Source organism: Chinchilla lanigera, unplaced genomic scaffold, assembly GCF_000276665.1.
Source record: "Chinchilla lanigera isolate Chin_1 unplaced genomic scaffold, ChiLan1.0 scaffold00018, whole genome shotgun sequence".
NCBI classification, from domain to species: Eukaryota; Metazoa; Chordata; class Mammalia; order Rodentia; family Chinchillidae; genus Chinchilla; species Chinchilla lanigera.
In genome coordinates this window covers 27,133,661-27,155,575 of record NW_004955419.1, presented here as the reverse complement: position 1 = coordinate 27,155,575, position 21,915 = coordinate 27,133,661, and the positions used below count along the sequence as shown (strand labels likewise).

At 46.5% G+C, this 21,915-nt stretch overlaps 1 protein-coding gene across 1 annotated transcript in view; it reads right to left on the bottom strand.

The window, feature by feature from the left end:
- The window catches only part of Gabbr2 (gamma-aminobutyric acid (GABA) B receptor, 2), a 369,184-nt gene that overhangs the window by 86,342 nt on the left and 260,927 nt on the right, over positions 1–21,915 (bottom strand). The window contains exons 8-9 of the mRNA XM_005382826.2: positions 13,943–14,003; positions 282–362 (exon numbers count right to left, since the gene is read on the bottom strand). Of these exons, the coding sequence (XP_005382883.1) occupies positions 282–362; positions 13,943–14,003 (142 nt within the window). The remainder of the gene's footprint in view (positions 1–281; positions 363–13,942; positions 14,004–21,915) is intronic.

Here is a 21,915-nt window from a genome sequence, read left to right as displayed (position 1 = left end):
AAAGAAGCTTTATTGTGAACCCAATCAGACCTTTTCCTCAAAGAGGAGACAGCTAAACACAGCTAGGCCACACTGGGAAAGAATGACTTATGGCAGTTCAAAAGTTTCAACACCTTGGGGAGCACTCCATGCAAATTCCAGCAACCTGTTGCAGACACTGGAACCCAACAGAGTGATTTGGACCTTGGGTTCAGTGAGTGAGTGAGTAGATGTGTTGAGGATGGTCCCTTGACCCCCAAGGCCAAGGACTCTGTGTTATTCCCAGCCCTTGCCTACCTTACCTTGGAACCTGATGGTGTCGTTGATGATTTCCAGTGTGTCAGCCACAGCATTGTACTCTCCCACCTTCACTTCCCTGCTGTCTGTGAGACAAGAGACAGTGGCCAGTTACAGGGGATCTAGGCTGTGTCTGAGGCTCCTATTGGAGGTCCTGCCCCCCTGTACACCTTGAGTGCATTCTTGAGTACATCCTTCCTCCAACACCCCTTCCAGGTAGAATCACCAAGCCTCCAGCCCATGTGGACCAGAACCTCCTCTGCTTCAAGGGTGGGGAGAACACCTCTCCCTCTCCCCATAAGCTGGACTCTGCCTGTCACCAAGATCTTCTTGATCACTGAGCTGCACTTTGACCCTGAAACTCTGCCCTGTGCAGCTGGCTCTGCCCTCAGGACCACAGGAACAACTTCTGCTCCTCTGTCTCAGGATAACTGCAGAAACTAAAAGACCCAAGCATATCATTCCCACGGTCCCAGCCCCAACCTCTCCTTACAGAACTTCATTTCTATTTCCCACCCTACCTGGGCCTCTTCTTGGGTTACCCCAGACAATGTCACCATTTTCCTAATGGGTGTAGACCCAAGCAGCACACTTTACGCATGCATTCTGGACATCATAGTCCTATGAATGCATTCTTAGTTGGAATCAGCATCTTTCAGAAGCCACATTGCTCACTGTCTTACCAGGCAGTCTCTCACTGCCCTTGGTTCCTTATATGCACTTGTTCAGAGTGTTTTCAAATCCAAGTGTACCTTCAAACATACCATTCCCCTCCTCACTATTCTGTTGGGTTTAGTTCACTGTTTTAGTCATTGTCAAGGGTAAAGAGAATGAGAACTGGCCTAGCATGGTGGCAGACAGGACTGGAGAGGGGATATCAGATTTGCCAAAAGTTTCCCCTTACCAGGTGAAATAGGAACAGCTGGGTGATCAAATGGGAGATGAATGGGGAGCAAGAAAGTCACCCCAGATTCTCGTGGGGGTAGCAGGGGTTCAGGTACCATTCTATGAATGGGGATCCAGGAGAGGGCCAAATATAATGAGCGAGGTGATGATTTCCATTTCGAATATGCTGAGCCTGAGGTGCTCAGGTGTCCGGGTGAAGATGTTCTTGAGTCTGGAGCTCATGGCAGAGGAATGAGCTGGAGGCAGAGGGTTTGAGCATGGAAACTGGGAGCTGGAACAGTGGGCAGGCGCAAGACCCCAGGGAAAGCAAACCTAGACAGAAGAGAGGTCTGAGCACAACACCAGGGAAGCACTGACCTCTGGGGATGAACAGAGCAAATATACTTCAAGAAGAAGTGGCTAGGACAAGAGCAGGGTGCTGGGAGAAATGGGCATCTTAGAAGCCAAGGAAAGGGATCACTTCACAGAATGACATGTGCTGTGAAGAGGCAGGCCTGACCAGCCCCTTGAGCTGGGGCCAATGGATTTGGTGTATGGCAGATATTGGTGACCACAGGGAAGTGGATTCAGGGAAAGGTGGGGGTCACAAGAGGGAGGGAGCATGGGACAAGCAGTGTAAGAGTGAGAGTGAGCACTAGGTGAACAGACTTGGACAAGGTCACAGAGCAGGCATTCCCTGATCCTCTATGGTGGGTGCTATGGTTTGGATATAGTTTGAAGGTGTCTTCAAAGGTTCTTGTGTTAAAAGCTTGGTCCCCAGTGTGGCAGTGTAGAGATGATTAGGTCACTGGGGGCATCACCCTCCAATGGGATTAATGTAGTCCCAAGGGGACCCTGGTCAGTTCCCATGAGAACAGTTTTCAGGAGGACTTCTGGCAGCTCCCTGAATCCCTCCTCCATGCACTGCTTGTCACTCTCCCATGAGCTGCCCTCACTGTGGTGCTATCCAACATGAGCCCTCACCAGAGTTGCGTAGCACTGGCACTGTGCTGTCCGATCTCCTGAACTGCAAGCTACACAAACCTCTTTTCTTTCCAAAGCACACAGCCTCAGGTATTTTGCTAGTGTAGGTATGTGATTAGTGCCTTCTGAATGTAATAGCTTTGGAGAGTAGGGTCCACTACACCTCCTAAAGAAGGGTCCACACACAATTCAGCTGGGCCCCCAGGGCTGCAGACCTGAGCAGCAAAACGTCCAGAGCTAATAAAAGTATTCCAAGTGGCACCCAGAGAAACTGTTCACTTGGCTCTGGCATGGAGTGAGTTCCTTTGCAGAAATGCAGATGCACCGCTGATGCCTTATAAACATTTGGAGAACAGGACAGGGGATCCCCTAAGTCACTTCTGCATGCTTCCCAAGACTCTAGAGGAGTGGGGGCCTGTAAAAGTCACTTCCTTCTCCGTGCCAGGCTCCCTGCCCTTTGGGGAGGTATTGCATTGTGCAGGCAGCTCTCTCTTGCCTAGGTCACCCAGCACCTAAATGTCACATTAGCACACACCGCCAGAGGCTCCAGCATCCTGCTCTGGCCTTTTGAAGTCTTCAACCATGCAGATGCCCCAGTCAGCTTCTGCCGCTCAGAGGAGCTGGCCCTGGTTCTGAATTCAGCATGTTCTTACTACTGATTCTGAGCAGGGATGCTGGTCATCCAGTCTACATTTCTTCAGGGCTTACTGCATATCAGGTCGAGCTCAAGGTATTATATCATAAAGAATCCCTCAACAGCAGTGCTATAGTAGTAGAAGATTAAAGTTATTTTTACACCCTGGACTTTGGACATGCTGGATGCTAATAGGATGTTATACAATGTCCTCTGGTTTGACCCCTTCCTTTCCTCACCCAACAAATGCTATTGGTCACCTGTTTTGCGCTAGGAGCTGGTCACACAAAGATTTTAAAAATAGGTCATAATTTCTATGAAAAAAATCGGAAACTTTCCAGGATGCTCTGAGGGTTACATAAGGAGAAGATAGGCAAGCACCTAGCTTGCAGTTTACCTAACAGGAAGTATACAATCTATTACAGTTACTATATTTGTGATAAAAGTAACTGTGAGTTATTTGCTATATCCGTGAACACAATGCTTTCTTACTGCCACCTGCCCCCCATAATCATCCCTCCACTTGGAAGGCAGCTTTCCCCTTTCTTTACTAAATCAATATGCCTAGGCCTACCTGCCTCTTCCAAGAAGTTTTCCCTGAGTATTGCTGTCCCCTCTGCTTGTCCTGGTTGCTGTAGACTCAGAGTGCTGGGTCATGGTTCCTCGTGTTGGACCTCTGTGCAGTGTGTCCAGGTATTCTGACTCCTGCTGGCCAAGGGGTGTTCCTGTGTGTGACCTAAGGCTTTGCTTCTGTTATCCTGTCTTGTCCCCTGCACTCTGGCCAGGGCCCCTCCTGGGCCTGCAGAGGGAAGGATGATGCCCGCTCTGCTCTTCCATTCACCAGTGCCTTGCTAATGACATCATGCAAACAGCATGAACCATCTATTTGGATGTAGATGGCCAGGCCTACTGGAGGTTGTAGGTCAGGAGACATGTGCCCAGCCTGGAAAGGAGATCCTTTCTGGGGTTTGGAGCAAGGGGAGAGGCTGTGGCATTAGGTTGTTGTTGTATGGCTCCCTGCTACGTGGGCCCTGCTGCTGGTTATCACTGGCTTATGTGTGACTGACTATTGCCTTTCTCTGGGCCTCACTTCCTTCATCTGCAAGTTGTACTGAAATCTTCCAGTGGTTTTTGGCCTCAGCAATGCCTTAGAGTCATCTAAGGACCTCTAGAAAATACAGATGCCCAGGTTCCAACATGGCAGACCCATTACATTAGAACCCCAGAGAACTGAGGCGTGGTTCTAGGGTGGCAGCATTTTTAAAAGTTCCCTGAACGGACCCTAATGTGTAGACAGGGTTAACAGTCACTGAATTAGACTGAGGACACTTCAGTGTGGACATTTTCTGGTTCTCAGAGGTGAAAACCATCATGAAATAAAGAGCCTCTTTTCCTGCTGAATGATACTGCTTCCTTCTTGCAGTGCAAAAAGAAAGTTTTCTCTTTAAGCAGTGGATTCTTTATTTTGAATTTGGGATTTGCATATGTGAAGAAAATAGGTCCTGTCGGTGAAAATTTGGCTGTAAAAAATGTTCAGTCTAAACATATTCACTGGCTGTGGGCCTTGGAGAGTCCATGGGCCAGGTGGACAAGGATGTCAACCACAGGCTGGCTCTGCCTCCTTCCCAAGCTGCATCCCCCAAGCAGGAAGACAAGCAGGTCGCCAACCTTCTGCTCCAGCTGCACCTACATCCCGTGACATGGGTTATATTTCCCACAGCCCTAGATGTCTGTGCTCACTTGGCTTTCGCTCTGATCTGAGGGAGGTGTACAATGTGCTCTGAAGTTTAGTTGTTGTTAACAGCAGCAATAACAACAACAGCACACACACACACACACACACACAGACTCAGCATACAACTCGGGTGTAAAACAAAAGATGATTGTGGCTCAGTATAATCAAAGGTTCTATAAATACACTCAACTCCAGGGCCCCAAAGCAAGGTCTGATATCCAGGCCCAGTGGACAGCTCTGAGCTGAGAGACAGGCCATAGGGCTGGTGTTGGCTTTGCCCTGTCCCATGCGCAGCCCTGGAGAAGCCCATCCCCGCCCTGGTCTGGCTGCATGAGTGAGTGCGATGGGAGAGCTCTGTGGCCTCCAATCCTCACCCTATGGCTCCGCAACTGCTTTGAAGGATCCTCTTCACTCGAAACTGAAACCTGTCCCCTGCAACCTTTTTTCTAGGTCTTGATTGCCCTGGAGCCCCATCTCACTCTGACACCTGCTCTTCACTAGCCTTCAAGGGTGGATACAGTGACCCTAGGTGACCACGGACCCTGACTACTCTTCTTTCTCCTGGCCAAACGACCACTACTCAGAAAGGAGTCTCATGCTCACTCCGCCTGACCTAGCTACTGCCCTGGGCCAGCCCTTCGGACCACTCTCAGGACCACTGTCCTCCTCGTAACAGCCCTTCACTGCTCAGAACGGAGGTGGACTCTGTGCTTTTCAGTTGGGTCTTGAGCACCCATTCTTCTTTATTGTCACCAACAGCAGGCCACTGCCACGTTCTAAATGAGTTCTCTGAGCTTTGCGTTGAGGTTTTTAACAGGCCTCATAGACACTAGTCAAATGCTCCAGGGCTATAATGACCTTCTAGGGACAGATTTGTCTCTTACTTTAGACAAACTGGCCCAAGGGCAAGAGCTAACTTGCCAAGAGGCCCAGGTCACGTGTAATGGGCCACTGCACAAGGAGTACCTTTTCTCACCTCTGCTTGGCTACCTCCTACTGGTCCATCAAAGCTCCCCCTTTCCCAAAGCTCCCCCAGCTCCCCCTTTCCAGACATCCAGATGCCCTCCCCCTTTCCAGACATCCTTCGTAGGTTCTGCCAGGCAGAGTGGAACCAGCCACCTGTGCCACCCCTTATATGGAATCATATCTTCCTGGGCCTTTCGTCTGCTCTTCATTGGACTGAGAGTTCCCTGAGGGCAGGGGCTGCATCCTGCCCATCTCAGCAACACCGGTATCCAGACAAGACCTGGCATGTAGGGGATGTCAGGGGATGATTAAGTAACTCAAAAAATCACAAGCCACAGGACCAAAGGAAGGGGCAGATTTATCCACATTAAAATTAAAAATTTCTCTGTTCAACAAAGATTTGGGGTTTAAAGACAAGTGCCAGAATGGAAGAAGCTGTTTCCAAAGCTAAAATCCAACAAGGAATTGATATTTAGATTTTATAAAGAACTTTTGAAATTCAACAAGAAAAAGACAAGAACCTCAAAATTTAAAAAAATGGTTGAAGGATCAGGCAGGACTGACAATTACTAACTGGCTAATAAGCACAGGAAGAAATGCTCAAACTCATTAGTAATCAGAGATATAATGTTTAAAACCACAGTATGATACTGTCTCATTCTTTTAGGCTGGCAAAAAAAAAAAAATGAGAGGTGGGGGAAATACCACATGTAGGTGGGAGGGAGGAACACAGGAATCTGGCCAGAGGCAGTGGGTATGTGCCTGGCGATTCCGAAGAGCAATGTGGCAGCTTTTAGGCATACTGACTGTGCACATAGCTTCTGATACTGCACGTATGTCTTAAAGAAATTCTTAGATGGCTCTACAGGAGGACATATATACAGACACTTGTTAATTGTGAGGGTGGGGAGTTGAAGGTAACCTAGTCTCTGTTGCTGGGGGATGCATGGGTGACATGATGTCTGTGTCCCATGGACGGAGCAGGGAGAAGCCCTGGCCAAGATGTGTAAACCCAGGAAGATTTAAAAACAAAGGGCTGAGAGGGAAACAACAGCAGCTACAATGACACAGAAAAAAAATATATAATCTAGTCGCATTGATGTAAATTCAAAACACACACACACACAGACTAGTGACATGTATTTTACAAGGTCACATACCAACACCACTTGTGCATTAAACACTTTGGATGTTTGTCTTCTATTGCAGATGCAGGAGTGGAAGATAAGAGTAAATGAGGGGAATAAGGTGGAAACCAACAGGGAAGGTGGATCATGGACCAACGATTACAACATTCCATGACATGAGGAGTTTGAAGCAAGATTGCACTTTGGTCAAGAAATTCTGAATGGAGGTAAATTTGAGACCATCATTGGGAGCTCCCAGGGGAAGAGAAGAAATCCAACAGATGCCATAGCACTTCTCTGTGTCAGTCACAGAGCCAGGAACACCACGGCATCATGTCTTTGGATTCTCACAGCCACTTTCCAGGAGAAGAACATAATTGCCTTTTATTTTATTATTTTTAAATAAACTCTGAAATGAAGTCCTGGTGAGATTTTTTTTGAGACAGGGTCTCACTATGCAGTTCAGGCTTGAGCTCACTTTATAGCCCAGGCTGGTCTAGAACTTGCAATGATCCTCCTGCCTCAGCCTCCCGAGTGCTGGGATTATAGGTGTGCACCCCTGTGCCTGGTGAGATGATGTCTGGATGCCTGGATAGCAATAATCATGCATATTTGCTTCAAGGCCTGCATACTTTCTACATGAAATGGGGTAAGTTCCCCATCACTGGACTTATTCAACCGGAGGTAATTCCATAAAGGAAAACAAGGGCTCTTTTCAACATGGAGTCTATGGCTCAAAGAAGCATAATGTCTGGTAAATAATTTAGTCTTCTGGGCTACCTTCCTTGGGCTCCCTGAAAGAGAAGCCCTCAATTATGAGGTCTGGGAGTTGTCCAGGCTGGGAGCATGTGTCCTTCCTCCCAGCCTGTTCACATGTCTCCCTCCATTCTTGCTGGCCCACAGCCCTGCTGCAGTATCCCAAAGTTCAGCAGACTATGTTGCCACTCTTTTTTTTTTTTTTTTTTAGCAATACTGGGGATTGAGCCCATACCCTGTACATGCTAGGCCACCACTCTGCTACTGAACTTTATCCCCAGTCCTTCCTAAAATTTTATTTTGAAACAAGGTCTCTAAGTTATCTAGGCTGGCCTTGAATTTGTGACCCTCTTACCCCAGCCTCCTGAATAGCTGTGTACTCCTTCACCTGCCTTCTCACCCTTAATTACTACATATTCAGTTGAATGGTAGTCCAGGAGATGGCCTTTGCAGGCCCACGGCCTGGCGAAGGCTGCTACAATGTGTGCCTTGATAGAAGGAAAGCAATAGTGAATCTCAAACTATGACTGAACTAGACCCAAAAGTTTTCTAGTAAGTTCTGGGAAATTACCTTCCTGCTTTTATAGGCAGTGGCATTTGGCCAGAGAGATTATGAAGCCCCTGGGGGACAAGGACTCTATCTTACTCAACTTGGCTTCCCCCAGAGGACTGGGTAAAGCGCCTGGCAGATGCTCGGGAAACGCACACTGAATAGAACCGTGCCTGTTACCCTGAAGACCAAACGGTAATTAATGTCTGCAAATGGGAAGTAGGTGCCTCCATTTCACTAGGTACATTTGGAATGACAATTCCCTCATTACAGCAATGCAAGACCCCATCTCTTCAAATCAGGTGCCAAGATACAAAACTCCAAAATCTGAGTCTTTTATGTTTCACAGAAGCCGTGATCATTCTCCACATTCTCACAAACAGGCCTGATGAAGGCAGGCGGGCGGCTGAGCAGCAGATGCCCAATTTCTCAGAAAATGGTGTAAACCAGGCCCTGATCACGGCTTCACTAGGCTTCCTTCCCTGCTGCAGACTCTGAGCCATGTTTAGGCTTCAGCAGTAAAGATTCTTTTTTCTCGTAAGAGTGGAGGTGGGGAGCCAGTTTGCTAGTCTCCTCATCTCTGCATGGCTCCACGAATAGCAGCGATGGCCTGGGGGATCAGCCTTGACTCTCGCACCAGAATGGCCTTAGGCCCAAGAGTGTGTGTCATGCAGGATGTTAACACCACAGCTGCCTTACCTAACACACAGGTGGGTCTCTTGGAACAGCGTCTGCCTAGCATAAGGGTAAGAATGTGCACCAGTTGTTTAGAGGCGATCTGAGGTCACCCTGACATCTAGGGATGTGACGGAGTGAAACGGGGAAGGAGAGGGGTCGCTGTACAGGGTGCATGAACAGACAGGTTTCTGTGTGGGTAGCAGAGGTTTGGTGCCACAGGGGGACTTCTGGAAGAAGAGAAGATTCCTTAGAGATGTTTTACTTGAAGGGAAAGGATGCTGGGGTGGTTTCCTACACCTGTCGCTCATCACTGGTCCAGGGCTGCCCTGGCAGCATTAACTTTCGGGACAACTGGGCTACTCCTCTCATGGGGCAGGGGGAGGGGTGCAGATGCTTTTAGTGAGATGCTGGAATGGTGGGTACTTGGGGGATATGGGTGGACTTCTGATGGCATCCACCACACTTGCCCTCTGGGATGGTCTTGAAGAGAAGTTAGGGCTTTGGGAGCCCTTGAACACTGAGGCGGGGGTGGGGGGGGGTCGATGCTGGGGATGAGAAAGACTATGCTTGGGAAGCAGACACTTTCTGGATTCTCAATATCTCAGCAAAGGGGTTGGCCCTGGCACCTTTTTTTTTTTTTTTTTTTTTTTTTTTTTTTAAAGAAATAGACCATTTGTCCAGAATTTCTAAATTTCTGTGAGAATGGAAGTACAAAAATATGGTTTCTCTAGCCTGGAAAAATAATACCCACCATTTCTGATGTTATGTTGCCAAATGCTCTACCTTGAATCAAGTTACTGAAAACCATGAAATGAAAATATTCTCACACCTCTTGGGACATGAGGGGATTCCCAAGTTCAGGGAGCACGCTTTCCCTAACTGTTTTAGCAAAGTCATATGAAGAGCTGGCCAGGAGCCAGCTGCCTGTTGGCGATGGTCATACTATGGTCATAGCTTCACAGTGCTCCGGAGTGCACAGAGTACAATCTCATTGGTCTCTGATGACAGCCCCAGAAGCAGGCAGAGCTCACATTGGTGCCATCCTATTTTGCAGAGGGGAAATTGAGATTTTGAAGATAAAGTAACTCATCCAGGATCAAAGCAAAGCCTTCAATTCAGTTCTTTTGCACCCAAATTGGTTCACTAATCTCTTACTGGGGTCTTTGTATGGGCCAAGCACTGTGGACATTGATCCTACACCCCTAGAATGGAAGAGTAGACAAGGACAGAGCTTCTTGGCCCTCTTGTTGGTCTTCTTCGCAGAGCTGCTTTCTATTTCCAGTTCCTTTGTGTCTTAGTTTTGCAAAGAAGAGGGAAGAGCCTGCTAGGAACACGTCCTTGACTGGAGACAAAAGGTTTCAAAGGCACCAGGAACTCTGCAAATAAGAATCTGAAAAAGCATCTTGTGGGGTCTTTGGAATGGTGGTGGGTTGGCCAACTTCCAAGATGCCACCAAAGTGCATTTGAGAACATCAGGTGTGAGCCAAGGAGCCGAGCCACACAGGGGACTTCCCTCGAAGGTGGCTCTGAAGCTGCCCTCTGTGATGGGTGCTGCTATGTCCCTTCTGAATAAGAGGGGCAAGGGAGAGACCAACACACAGGACACAGCAGTCATGAAGGGCCAGGCAGAAAACATGGTAAGACCATGAGGAGGCCTTTTGTGAGGTCACCAGCATGAGGCAATTTAAGGGCCGATAACCCTAGGGTAGGGGACCATTCCTGGAAGGGTCCAGAAGGCAGAGGCTGGACCAGTCCCTTTTTTTGAGGGAACTGAGAAGCAGAGCCCTAGAGAAGGGAAGGAGTGAATTCAATCTCACAGAGAGTCATGGCCTGCCCTGAGTGAAGAAGTAAGTGTCTTTCCAGGTCTAAGCCTCAGTTTCCCCTCTGAAATGAGATGGTGATCAGGACCTCTACCAGCTTGGCTAGCCCATTCCATAACTCAGTGACTTCCCTTCCTGGTGAGAAAGGTACCACTGAAGTCTTTTGAGTTTGAAAAAATACTTGCTGTACTGATGTGCACAGCTCCCCTGCATTTTTTTTTTTTAAGAGTAGGAAAATGTATTGGAGAAAAGGAATGGGGAATGGTAATGGGGGAATGGGGAATAGGATTAGCTCCTGAGAGACTGGAGAGGTCCTGAGTAGGTTTTCAACCAGCCCACCTCTCCAAGGAAGTTTCATAGAGCAAAATTATGAAGTGGGTACAATGTGGGTCAAAATTATGATCAACCAATAAGATTGCAAGTGTAGTTGCTTAGGTAATATTGATCCAGTGGTAGCAAGAGCACATGAGTGATGCCATTAACCTTGGCCGATAATCTGTAGTTTTAGTTTTGTCTTTAGTCTTAGTCTTTGTTCTTACTCTTTGTGGGTTTGTCTTAGTCTTGGTGGGAGAGGATGGCCCACCCCTAATGAGATCATGGGAAATCTCAAAAGGGTGACACCAATAATCCCAAACCTCCACTTATCCCTTAGGGAAGTATGGAAAACAGCCATTGTGACCTTAATCTTCAGTTGCATCTCCAGCCACAGTCCTGATGGATTCCAATCTTTTGTACTGACTCCCTCGAGGGCTCAGCCCTGTCTGCCTACTATATTTCTATCTAACTTAGCTGTCTATAATACCTGTTGATAGCTACAGCTCCGTCGCCTGTGACTACTGTCACCTATGAAGGGAAGGGGTCATTGCCCTTCCCTGCAGAAAGACCTGCTACTGTTGACCTGTCACCTGAATCCACTTGATGTAGAGTGTGTGATATAGGGATGACACAGGGCCTCCATGAACTCCAAAGAACATAAGTAAGGGAAATATAACTCCCATCCTCCTAGAAGTTCAGTACACTGAGTTGGTGTTCTGTAAAATCAAAGAGTGAAAGCTAGGAACACTGGAAGTTAAGAGTAGGAAGAATTTGAGAGAAAGAAAACTGCTGTCTAACAGGGACAGAAGGGGATCCTGAGTGGCCCTGCCCCCTGCATTCTTGTGGTTCATTTCAGTCCCTAAATAAGCTGTGATCCCTCTGCCAGGTCAGCAGGTAACAGGGTTATCTGCAGGCCCCCCTGTGACCATCAATAAAATCCAGACATAAATGTAGAGAAGGTGAGGGGAGCACATGCAGGTGTGGGAAAGCATCAGGTGCTAGAAGGTGAGGTCCAGGCCCAGCCCTGCCACTAGCCAGTTGTGTGTTCCTGGGGAATACCTCCCTTCTCTGAGCCTTAGTTTTCTTGTTTATGGCATGGAGAGGTGGGATGAGGTCCTCTCTAAAGTCCTGCCCTATCTGACCTGCTACCTATCATTAAGTATATCAATAGCAGATGGCAGGGGCTGGGGATTTAGCTCAGCGGCAAAGCGCCTGCCTTGCAAGTGCAAGGTCATGAGTTTGGTTCCCGGTACCGGAGAAAAACCAAAACCAAAAAAAAAAAAAAAAAAGCAGATGGCAAAGAAAAAGGTTCCTAGATGTCATTAACCAGGAAAATCCAGATTTGTCCCAGAAAAGTGTCAGAATTTTGAGAAGATATTTATCTTTTTTTTTGTAGTACTGGGGATCAAACTCATGACCTTATGCTTACCAGGCAGTTGCTTATGCCACTGAGCTATATTTCCAGCCCCAATATATTTATCATAATTACTATTTATTGCTGAGCAAAAAGTAAATGCACATATGGATACACGTTATCTCATGTAGCTCTTCCCACATCCCAAGAAGGTAGGTAGGACCATATCCTTATTTCACAAATGAAGACAATGACGGCTCAGAGAAGCAAAGTCATTTGCCTGACATCCGATGTGACTTGAGCCGAGGTGGGTTGGGCCTTCTGTGTGAGGCAGTACCTTTCTTATAAATCTGCAGATATGCCTAGAACCACAGTCACTAGAGTCGGTGCCTACACCTAATGTATGAAAAAGGAAAAGGCAATAAAATTGGCATGCCCTGGTAGCTGCGACCAAACAGCTCATATTTTAGAATATCCTTTCCCAGAATGATATAATTTAAGAACTGGAAATGTGACAAGAAAATTTAGTTATAGTCACTCAAGAAAAAAAAGAAAGGCCCGTGTCTTTGCCAGGATGCCTACTTTGCTCAACCAATAAAGAAATAAGACTTAACAAATGGGAAAATAATTACATTTGCCTAAAATGACATCTTTTGTGCATGCCACTGAGCTGACATGTGTTTCAATTACCTGCCACAGGAAGACGAATGGGTAAATCTACAAGATTGTATTACAAAGTGATACTGCAGAAAAAAATCTCCCTCCATTGATCAGAAGCCTGTGGGATTTGTCTGAATGAATCTGGAGAACTTGCTTTACTTTCTTGCTTTCTCTGGAATAATTCTAAGATGTACTTGTAGTGAGCGAACACAGCAGGCACAGTTCTTGTTTCTGGATTCCAGAAAATCAAGATGCTGGAAAGTACCACACTGATGAGTGGCCCCTGCCCCTCCTGAAAGCTCTGGGGACTCTGACAAATCACTTCTGCTCTCCAGGCCTTGGCGTCCTCATCACACAAACATCTTGGTCGGGGTGATTGCTGAGGCCTCTATAACAGTATCAGGAAAGTCCAACAAACAAACTGGTTCCTTTAGAAGATAAGCGCTCTGTAAAAGGTGTGTGAGGTTATAACAGAAAAGAGACTAAAAAGATACATCAAGTTGATGCAATAGTTGGACCTGGTGTGGATTTACCAACAAACCATTGGCTTTGAAGACAGTTTTGAACGGATCAGAGGATCAACACAGACCAGGAAGAAAAAGATGTTAAGAATTGTTAAATGTTTTAAGTATGATAAATAGTATGATGGTTGTGTTTTAAAAAGTCCTCGTCTTGTAGAAATTCACACTGAAGTATTTATAGATTGAAATGAGATAATGTCTAAGGGTTGCTTTAAAATATGATAGCAGAAACAGGAAGAGGGGAGGTGGGAGTGAATAGACATAAAACAAGATTGGCAAAGTGTAGATAGAAAATGGTTTCACTGGGTGATAGCGACACGGGGTCCCTTATGCTAGTCTCGTAGAGTCTGGAGAACATTTCTGTAATCAGAACCAATAACGACACAGGACTTCTCAATGTCTTGCAACTGACTTAACTGCTTCCCCCTCCTCACCTTTTTCTAAGCCCTTCAGGGTCAGGTGGGGAGGGGGCAGAGGGCTGACAAGAACACAGCTGAGAAACAATATCTACATTAGCTGAAACTAATGTTTTCGTACAGAAGTGTTTTCTATTAATGCTTTCTACTTTTACCTGGGATCTCATATCCTACCCCATTTCTTTTGATGTATTTTCTTGCAGAAACACAACATCCCTGAATAGAAATGTTGTCAACTAGAAAGAATAAGCATCAAAAAGCCTACCTTGAAATTGAGTAAATTTAATGGTCCCCATTCTCTCCCCGTTCCGGAACACAACTTGACCCTAAAAATAAAACAAACAAACAAGAACAAAAGAGAAATGCCACATTAGCCCAAATACTACTGAGCTCGCTGAAATGCATTAGCTGTATGATGCAATTATTAATATTGGAGAAAAATAGGCTCCCATTTGACTACAGACGCAAAATCAAACTAATTATTTTTAAATTAGTTGTGATTTTATCTGGCTAATTTGTGAGGAGCACAAAATCAATAATGGAACTAGCACATGTGAATTAAAAAAGAGATAAACATCTTCATTATCATTGGGACTATTTGTTAAATACGCATACGTCCTAGGTCTTCTAGGGAAGACTGAGGTAGATCAAGGTCCCAGGAGACTGGTCCTGTACCCACTCATAAAGATACAGGGCTGTTTGGCTTGAGGACCACAGGGTGCTGGAGGTTAATATTTTTTCAGTAAAGCCAGAGAATATCTTCCTAAGTTCCTTCCTGAACAGTGACGTCAGCCCCAATTATAACTGGGCTATAGAGTGCAGCACAAAATTAAGCTACTTGAGCCAGCAAGACCTGACTGCTGTCACAGGCTGCTGAGCACACCCTCATTAGGGACCTTGGGGGCTAAAGATGGCATCATCTTTTGCATCTGTCTTGCTGCCTTCCACAAGCTTGGGTAAATATACCAGGAATTTAAAGAGGAATATACCATCTCTTTTTGTCAATTTATGGTCCACTTAAAATTCTGCAGCCATGCAAGGAAACTGATGTGTGTTATATCATTGCATCTTAATGACTGGCTCAGCTGGTAAGGGATGAACCCTATCTTATAGATCAAGAAACTGAGGCAGAGAAAGACTATGCATTTTTAATAAGGTCATTATAAGTGAAGCTGGGATTCATACCTAAGGTTTTTTTTTTAGTGCTGGGATTGAACTTGTGCATGCTAGGCGAGTGCTCTTAGGCACTTAGCTATATTATCAGAAAGTTCCCCCGTCCCATTTCACTTTAATGCTCATGCCATTTTACTATAGCATGCAATTCTGATCCAGAAATAAAACCCTGTGTTCCTATTATGGTGAAATTAGGCAAAGAAATAATTTAAAGGTCCCCTGCTCTTTTCTCATTGTAATGCACTTGCATTATCAGGCAACGGCAGAGAAAATACTTGGATCCTTCTTGGTTCTTGGGAGAAAGCCCCAGGACGCTTCATCTTCCCTTAGGTAGAAAACCTAAGTGTGAGGCTCTGAGGCTTTCAGAATAAAGAGGATCATTCAAATCACTCAACCTCTTCTCAGATTGAGAAACACCTTCCAAGGCCACTTTGACACGTTTTTGAAGTCCCGAAGACAGCTGCAAGTAGTATCAGTTTGAAACTAACACCCACTGAATTCTATATTCAGGTGATGGTAAGCAATTCCCAGGAGTGTGAAAACACTTAAACTCAAGGTGCGACAGGAGCTGTGATTTTATTTCTAGGGATGATTGAAAACCTTTCAAAAGGAACACTTTTATGCAAATAGACCACTTTACTTGGATGGGGCAGATACAAACATTGTCCAATGGAGAAAATTTTTTTGATTGATTGACAAAGGTAGAGATCAAACTAATTCACCAATCTCCTGCCATATTTTGAAGAATTCCAAACACTTCTAGGTTTAAAATGTGGGCAATTCTGCAGTCTCTTTGTTAAAGTGTGTATGGAATGCTGCGCAAGCTTTAATGGAGAGACACTGAAGTGGAGTAAAGCATAGGGGTGAGCAAGATTCTCCTTTTGCTTCTTTTGCTTTTCCCCTTTACATTTTAAACAAAAACAATTAGTCCATTGTAAAGTAAGACCTGTCATATTTTATTTTACCAGCAACAATTACTTTTGCTGGCATTACCTCTTTCGATCTCTGTGATTTCTCAGGTACCACAGTGAAAGGAGGCCAGTGCCTGAGTTCCACACCCTGGCGAGTGCCTGATCATCTTTGAATTACAGGCCTAGCGCAGCTCCTGGTTATACAGCAAGTCCTCAGTAAATGGCAGCTATCGTTTCTACTGAAACACTTTCACTAGCAGAGAGAGGAAATGAAAAGATCTGAAGCACCAGGGAGGTTTCCAATCCTTGTGAAGGAATTTTCAACTCCCATATGACCGCAACTGGCAAAGGGACAAACTACTGGGTGCTGTCCAAGGTGGCTCTGCCTCTCAGAAACGTGCCTCCAAGATGCACAACCTCATGCTCCACTGTGTCTTCTGTCTATCATAAAGAAGAAGGGGAGCATTTCTGGTTGTGGTAATGAGGTGATAAGGAAAGATAGGTAACTTGTTATTCTGAAAGCTGGCGCCAGAGATGAGGAAAGCCCTCTGTGAGGAAAACATGTTACATGACTCTTTCCCAGAAGGCATGACCATGGCACCCACTGGTTTGACTGATGAGGCCTAATGGACAGAGGGCCATTGACCCAGGCAAGGCAACATTGTAGGACTGGCGTGAGGAAGGTCTCATGCCCACAAGAAGATTCTCAAGAAATTCTTTTTAAGAGGTAGCATCCATAATAGAAAGTGGCCAACTCATACAATGTAAATGTTTATTTATCTGGTGTCAGATTTTTAAAAAAGATATGATGTCACTATGATGCCCAGGCTGGTCTTGAACTCCTGGGCTCAGGTGATCCTCCTGCTTCAGCCTCCACCTCTCCCATCCTGGGAGTACAGGTGTGCCTCCGCGCACACTGCCCAAGTACTGTCCTAGGTACTGATTTCTGCTCTGAGTGTCTTGTACTTGATTAGAAGGGACAGACAGGATACGTACATCAATAGATGAAGAAAATATTTCAGTTAATGATGAATGCAGAGACAGTGATAAAAAGGTGACAAGACAAGGGAGCTAATGCAACTGTGTAGTCAGTGAAGTAGTGACACAAGAGTGAAGTTCTGCATGGCAAGATGAAGATGCTCCAACCAAAGGGAAAAGGCAGGCAAAGGCCTGAGGTGGGAAAGGGCATGGAGTGCCCAAGGAATGGAAATGGCCAGTGTGACCAGACTCTCAACGGCTCAGAGTGCGCAGCAAATGTGCCTGAGCATGGTGGTTGAGCCACGCTGGGCCTCCACCTGCTCCTATTACTTTTGGCAGGAGACACTGTGATGTGTTCCCCACATGCCACCTCCAGGTGGCACTGATTTCCCCAGCTGCTGGGCATCTTGGCTGCTGTTGAGCTGTCCCACAACTTAAGAAAGCCGTGTCAGTTAAAGTGATGACCTCTCCTGATGGCAGCCTATACATAGCAGTCAATGTGAAGGTCATAGTTCTGGTTCTTTTGCCTCAATTCAGGACACTGCAGGGCCATGGGACCCAGAAGACCCCATGGGTTTGGCTGAGGCTGTTGCTGCAATCAGACCCCATTTTGACCTGTCCCTCTGCCCGATCCTGATTCGTTGATTCCTTTTCAGCTTCTGTTCCTGGGAGAATTTCCTGATCAACTTCTTGTAGGGAGAGCTTAATCTTTTACTGTTTCCTTGGATTGGGTGCAACCTGAGACACTCTGGTACCAAGGCCCTGGTCCTATCTCTTCCTCACAACCTGATGGAGCCAGAGGGAGAGGGTAGTAGGGGTGAAGGAGGCAGTGAATCTTGAGTGAAGCCCCTGTGGCCATTCATAGCTTTGGTGCTAGGTGATCTGCCACTGCAATGAGGAGAGTGGGTGGGCATCCTTTCTAAAACCCAGCATGAGCTGGGATTGTCCTCCCCCACCTGTTGGTCTCCCTACACATGGAGTCTTTGTGTATCTACAAGTTCTGTGACTCTCCTTAAGTATTTGTCATGTGCAGCCTCAGGGCAGTCACTGGGAACCCTCATATCCGTGTCACAGTTCACTATCACTCTGAATTCTCTCCTACATTGCAGGGACTGGAAGCCTGGAAACTACATTTCCTAGAATCCTCTGTCAGCCAGTTCTATTAAGGTTCTGCTAAGGAAGGCTAAGGCAGGAGAACTGTAAGTTCAAGCCCATCCTGTGCAACTTATAGATTCAGCCAGACCTTGTTTCAATATAAGAAGGGCTGGGAGTGAAGTTCAGTGTGAAGGCCCTGAGTTCGAACCCCAGTAACACAAGGGGTTCACGCAGCAGGAAAAAGCTTCCTTTCTTTCCACTCTGGCCACAGCAGAAGGAGATATGATTGACTATAGGGGTCTGTGGGGCACAGTAGCTCCTGGCTGCCTGCTCAGCCACCAAAGGTAGGGTCCCCAAAGCAGCAGAGACATCACTGACAGTGGCCTTGGGGCCAGTGTGCTTGGGTGTTATGTTTGTATTTTGTTTGTATTCCAGATCTGCTCTGCGGCCACTTTTAGAAACCCTTCGGAAGTTAAATTCCATGACCTGCCAGCACCCAGTCGAGAAAGCAGAAACCACTGCAGGCCTTTCAGGCACGATGGCAACACCATCATCCTTTCTGTTCCTCTTGCCCCAGCAGTGGCAACTGTCAGGCACCATTGTGGCCAGGTCCCTGTACTCCATCTCACTCTGAAAGGCCTGTTCTCTAAACTGGAGGCTGGTTGATAATGGATCCTAACTTCCCAGGAGTTTATCAACATGACCACAGAGCAGATTTGCAAATAACATAATGGAGGTAAAACCTCAAGTGGATAATTCATAAGGTTTTTTTCCCTTAAAGAGATGTTGCTAATGTTTAAAAAAACCTGTTTCATGAAAGCCAATCAACTAAGTTTCATTTTAATTGGAGCAACAAAGCTCCTTGTGCTTGTTCAGAGCAGTCTTCAGGCTATGTGGGATCACGTGCAGAAAAACACTGAAGGCTCATCATTTGCCAGGCAAGAGCAACTACTGCCACTACTGTGAGCTGGGACAGTCCCTGAACCTCAGTTCTTCTATCTGAGAAATAGTGGGGACAATGCCTACTTCTCAGGACTGTGAAAATGAGTGACAACCGAGACGGAGGAATAGCCCAGGATCAGGGCAGGATAATTCTCATCATAATTCCTCCAGTTAATTTGGATCAGCAAAATCTCATCCGATGTCAGATCAGAATCCCAGAAATGTCAGTGAACAGTCAAATGTTCAGTAAAGGTTCCAGAAACCTCCTCCTAGAACACTTCCCTATTTCACTGTCCATCTTGAATGTTCCACATAAAGAAGGAATAAAATTCACTCTAACAACAATTTATGTCTTATGAGTCAAGCCCTGGGGTAGGTCCTTTCTCTCTCAATTTCACAGCGGAGGACAGGGATGCCCTGCCCAGGAAACATGGTCTGGTACAAGGGCTGAGAGGCAGGAAGGTGGCAGCTTGGAGGTACTTGAGGTTTGCAGACACTGCTCTGTTGGAGCTGGCAGCTAATCAGAGAGAGGCTCCTCTGGGCTGTGCCTAATGGTGTGGGCTCACAGGCTTTGCAGTTTGGGGTGTATTTTAGGAGGGGGGTTTTCCCCCTTATGGGGTTCTGGAATGCATTTGTGCCTCTGGGCAGTTCGGACTGCTTTGGGAGCGGTAAGCGTGCATGCTCATCTGAGTGTCTGATTTGTGCTGCTGGGGAAAGATCTGCTCTGACACATCACACAAGCCAGGGAATCTCTAAGTCACTGGAGCTTGAAGAGCCGTGGAGGCCCTGCTCAGCTCTTCCACAACAGGGGACAGCACATCACTGGCTGGGTTGGTATCTCCCACCCAGCCTAGAGCGTTCCACCGCCAACCCTCCACCCATGACAGCACTGGCCTCAAAGGAATAACACAGCCTTTGAGAGCCACTGGGGCTAGACTGCTGGGCAGTTCTTCTAGCAAGGGTAGAGATCTGGATCATGCAGTTTTGAAGAAGGTGCCCTCTGTTCTCACAGGGACAGCAGGACTTAAAAGTGAGAAAAAGACCAAATAATTGGGTACATCCACCCATATGTTCTGCAAAGGTGAAAAATACTCCTTTTTTCTGCATGTCCCCTTGGGCTATAGCAGAGGTCATATTTTGCTTTTTATTTAAAACACTTTTTTTACACAGAAAATTCGTTTGATAGGCCTGAGCCTTCAGAATGTTTGATGTGCCCACAGGGCCTTGAGAAGTCGTGTGGCTGAGTCCTGAGAAGCAGAAGGTGGGAAGTGCGGCCTGTCCCACTGCCACCTTCCTGCTGATGTGAGGATGGGGAAATGTGCCTCTGAGGCACCAAAATCAGAGCGTCCAAAGTGTCCAAGCAGGGACCACCCGCAGAGCAAATGGCGGCATGAGATAGGGCCAGGCGCAGTGGAGAGAACTGGGGACCCAGAGGAGGAGGCTGGGTGGGTGGCCCTGGAGAGGTGCCCAACTCTCCCTATTTCCTCCCAGTTACTGTAATGCCAAGTCAGGCTTGTTTACAATAGCAGAATATTCCACATGAAGGAAGGGTTCTAGAAGTAGAGGAATAGCACAGTGCACTGTGATACAGACACATGCCAGAGTGTTACGGTACATGCTTTCATCCAGTCAGCAAGTACTGTGGGCACCTGTGACGTGCTAGGGACACACCAGACTGAAGGCTGAGCAAAATCAACACAATCCTAGATTGCATGGAGCTTGCAGTCTGGTGGGAGAGATCGATATTTTTTTTTTTTGTTTGTTTGTTTTCCAGTGCCGGGAATCGAACTCACGACCTTACGCTTGCCAGGCAGGCGCTGTGCCGCTGAGCTGAGATCGATATTAAATAATACACACAAGGACACATACAGAATCACAAACAAAAATAATATGAGAGGAAAGAGCAGGGTGCTAGGAGAGAGAATACAAGACCCTAATTTAGATGAGGGGTCAAGGAGGGTCCTTTCTGGGGGGTGACTTTTACAATGAGACCTAAAGGAGTTAGCTGAACTAAGAGTAATAGGGACAGCATCCTGGGAGAGGGAATTCCAAGAAAGTACAAAGGGGCAGGGAAGGGGCTGGGACATCAGACAGCTGAAACAAAGCCAATGAATGGTTACTGAAGAGATGAGCAAGGCGTGTGGTTGGTAAGGTGGATGGGTGCAAGGTCAGTCAGAGCTTTACAGGCCATAGCAAGGACATCAGGCTCAAGTTTGAATTCAAGGGGGAAGACGGTGGTTGATTGAGTGTGTCAACTTCAGTAAGAGAAGCTCAACTAAGCTGAGTCAGCGACCTAGGGTGTGGAAGACCCAACCTAGGGCAGCTTGTTGCCTGGATGGTATAAAGAGGAAATGAAGAGGGACAGATTTGCTTCTGTTTCTTCAGAGGAGCTCCAGTCTTTGCCTTCACCTTGGATGTCATCTCCTGGCTTCCAGCACAGACTCTTCAACTTCCGGTGCAGATCCTTCAGCCTTACATCGCAGACCCACGGGCCCCCTGATAAGGACACTGCAGTGAACTCAGACTTTCAGCTGAATCCTTCTGTCTCCAGTGTGCATTCTCCCACATCCGACTCTGTGGGTGGCCATTGTAAGGCAATCTTGTAAATTCTTATACACTTGTGTACCTTGTATTCGATCTGTTCTTTAGTAAACACTGACTGATACAGACAGGGAGCCATGGAAACATTTTACTCAGGGGTGACTTAATCCAAGTTATACAGACTTCAGTATTATAAAAGCAATACATGACTGGAAAAAGTGATACTGTGATCATGCCTGACACTGGCTAGTTGTTCACTAAGTCCATTTTATTTTCCTCCTAGGCACATAGTTAGAGTACATTTTCCAGCCACTCTGATAGTTAGGTGAGGTCAGGTGACAGTTCTGGCCAGAGGATGTGCATAGAAGTGACATCCTTCATTCCAGATCTGGCCTGTCCAAACCTTTCACAAGATCCTTCTGGCTCCCAGATTTCCCTCCCTGCCAGCCAGATTTGAAGGACCTATCAGAGGTCTCTGAGGCCACAAGTATCCCCTTTGGATTTGGCATAAGAGAGAACGAACTTTTTACTTATTCTAACTAATACATTAATGGATAATGAAGGCAAAAGTTTTACAAAATGTTCACAAATAGGTAAA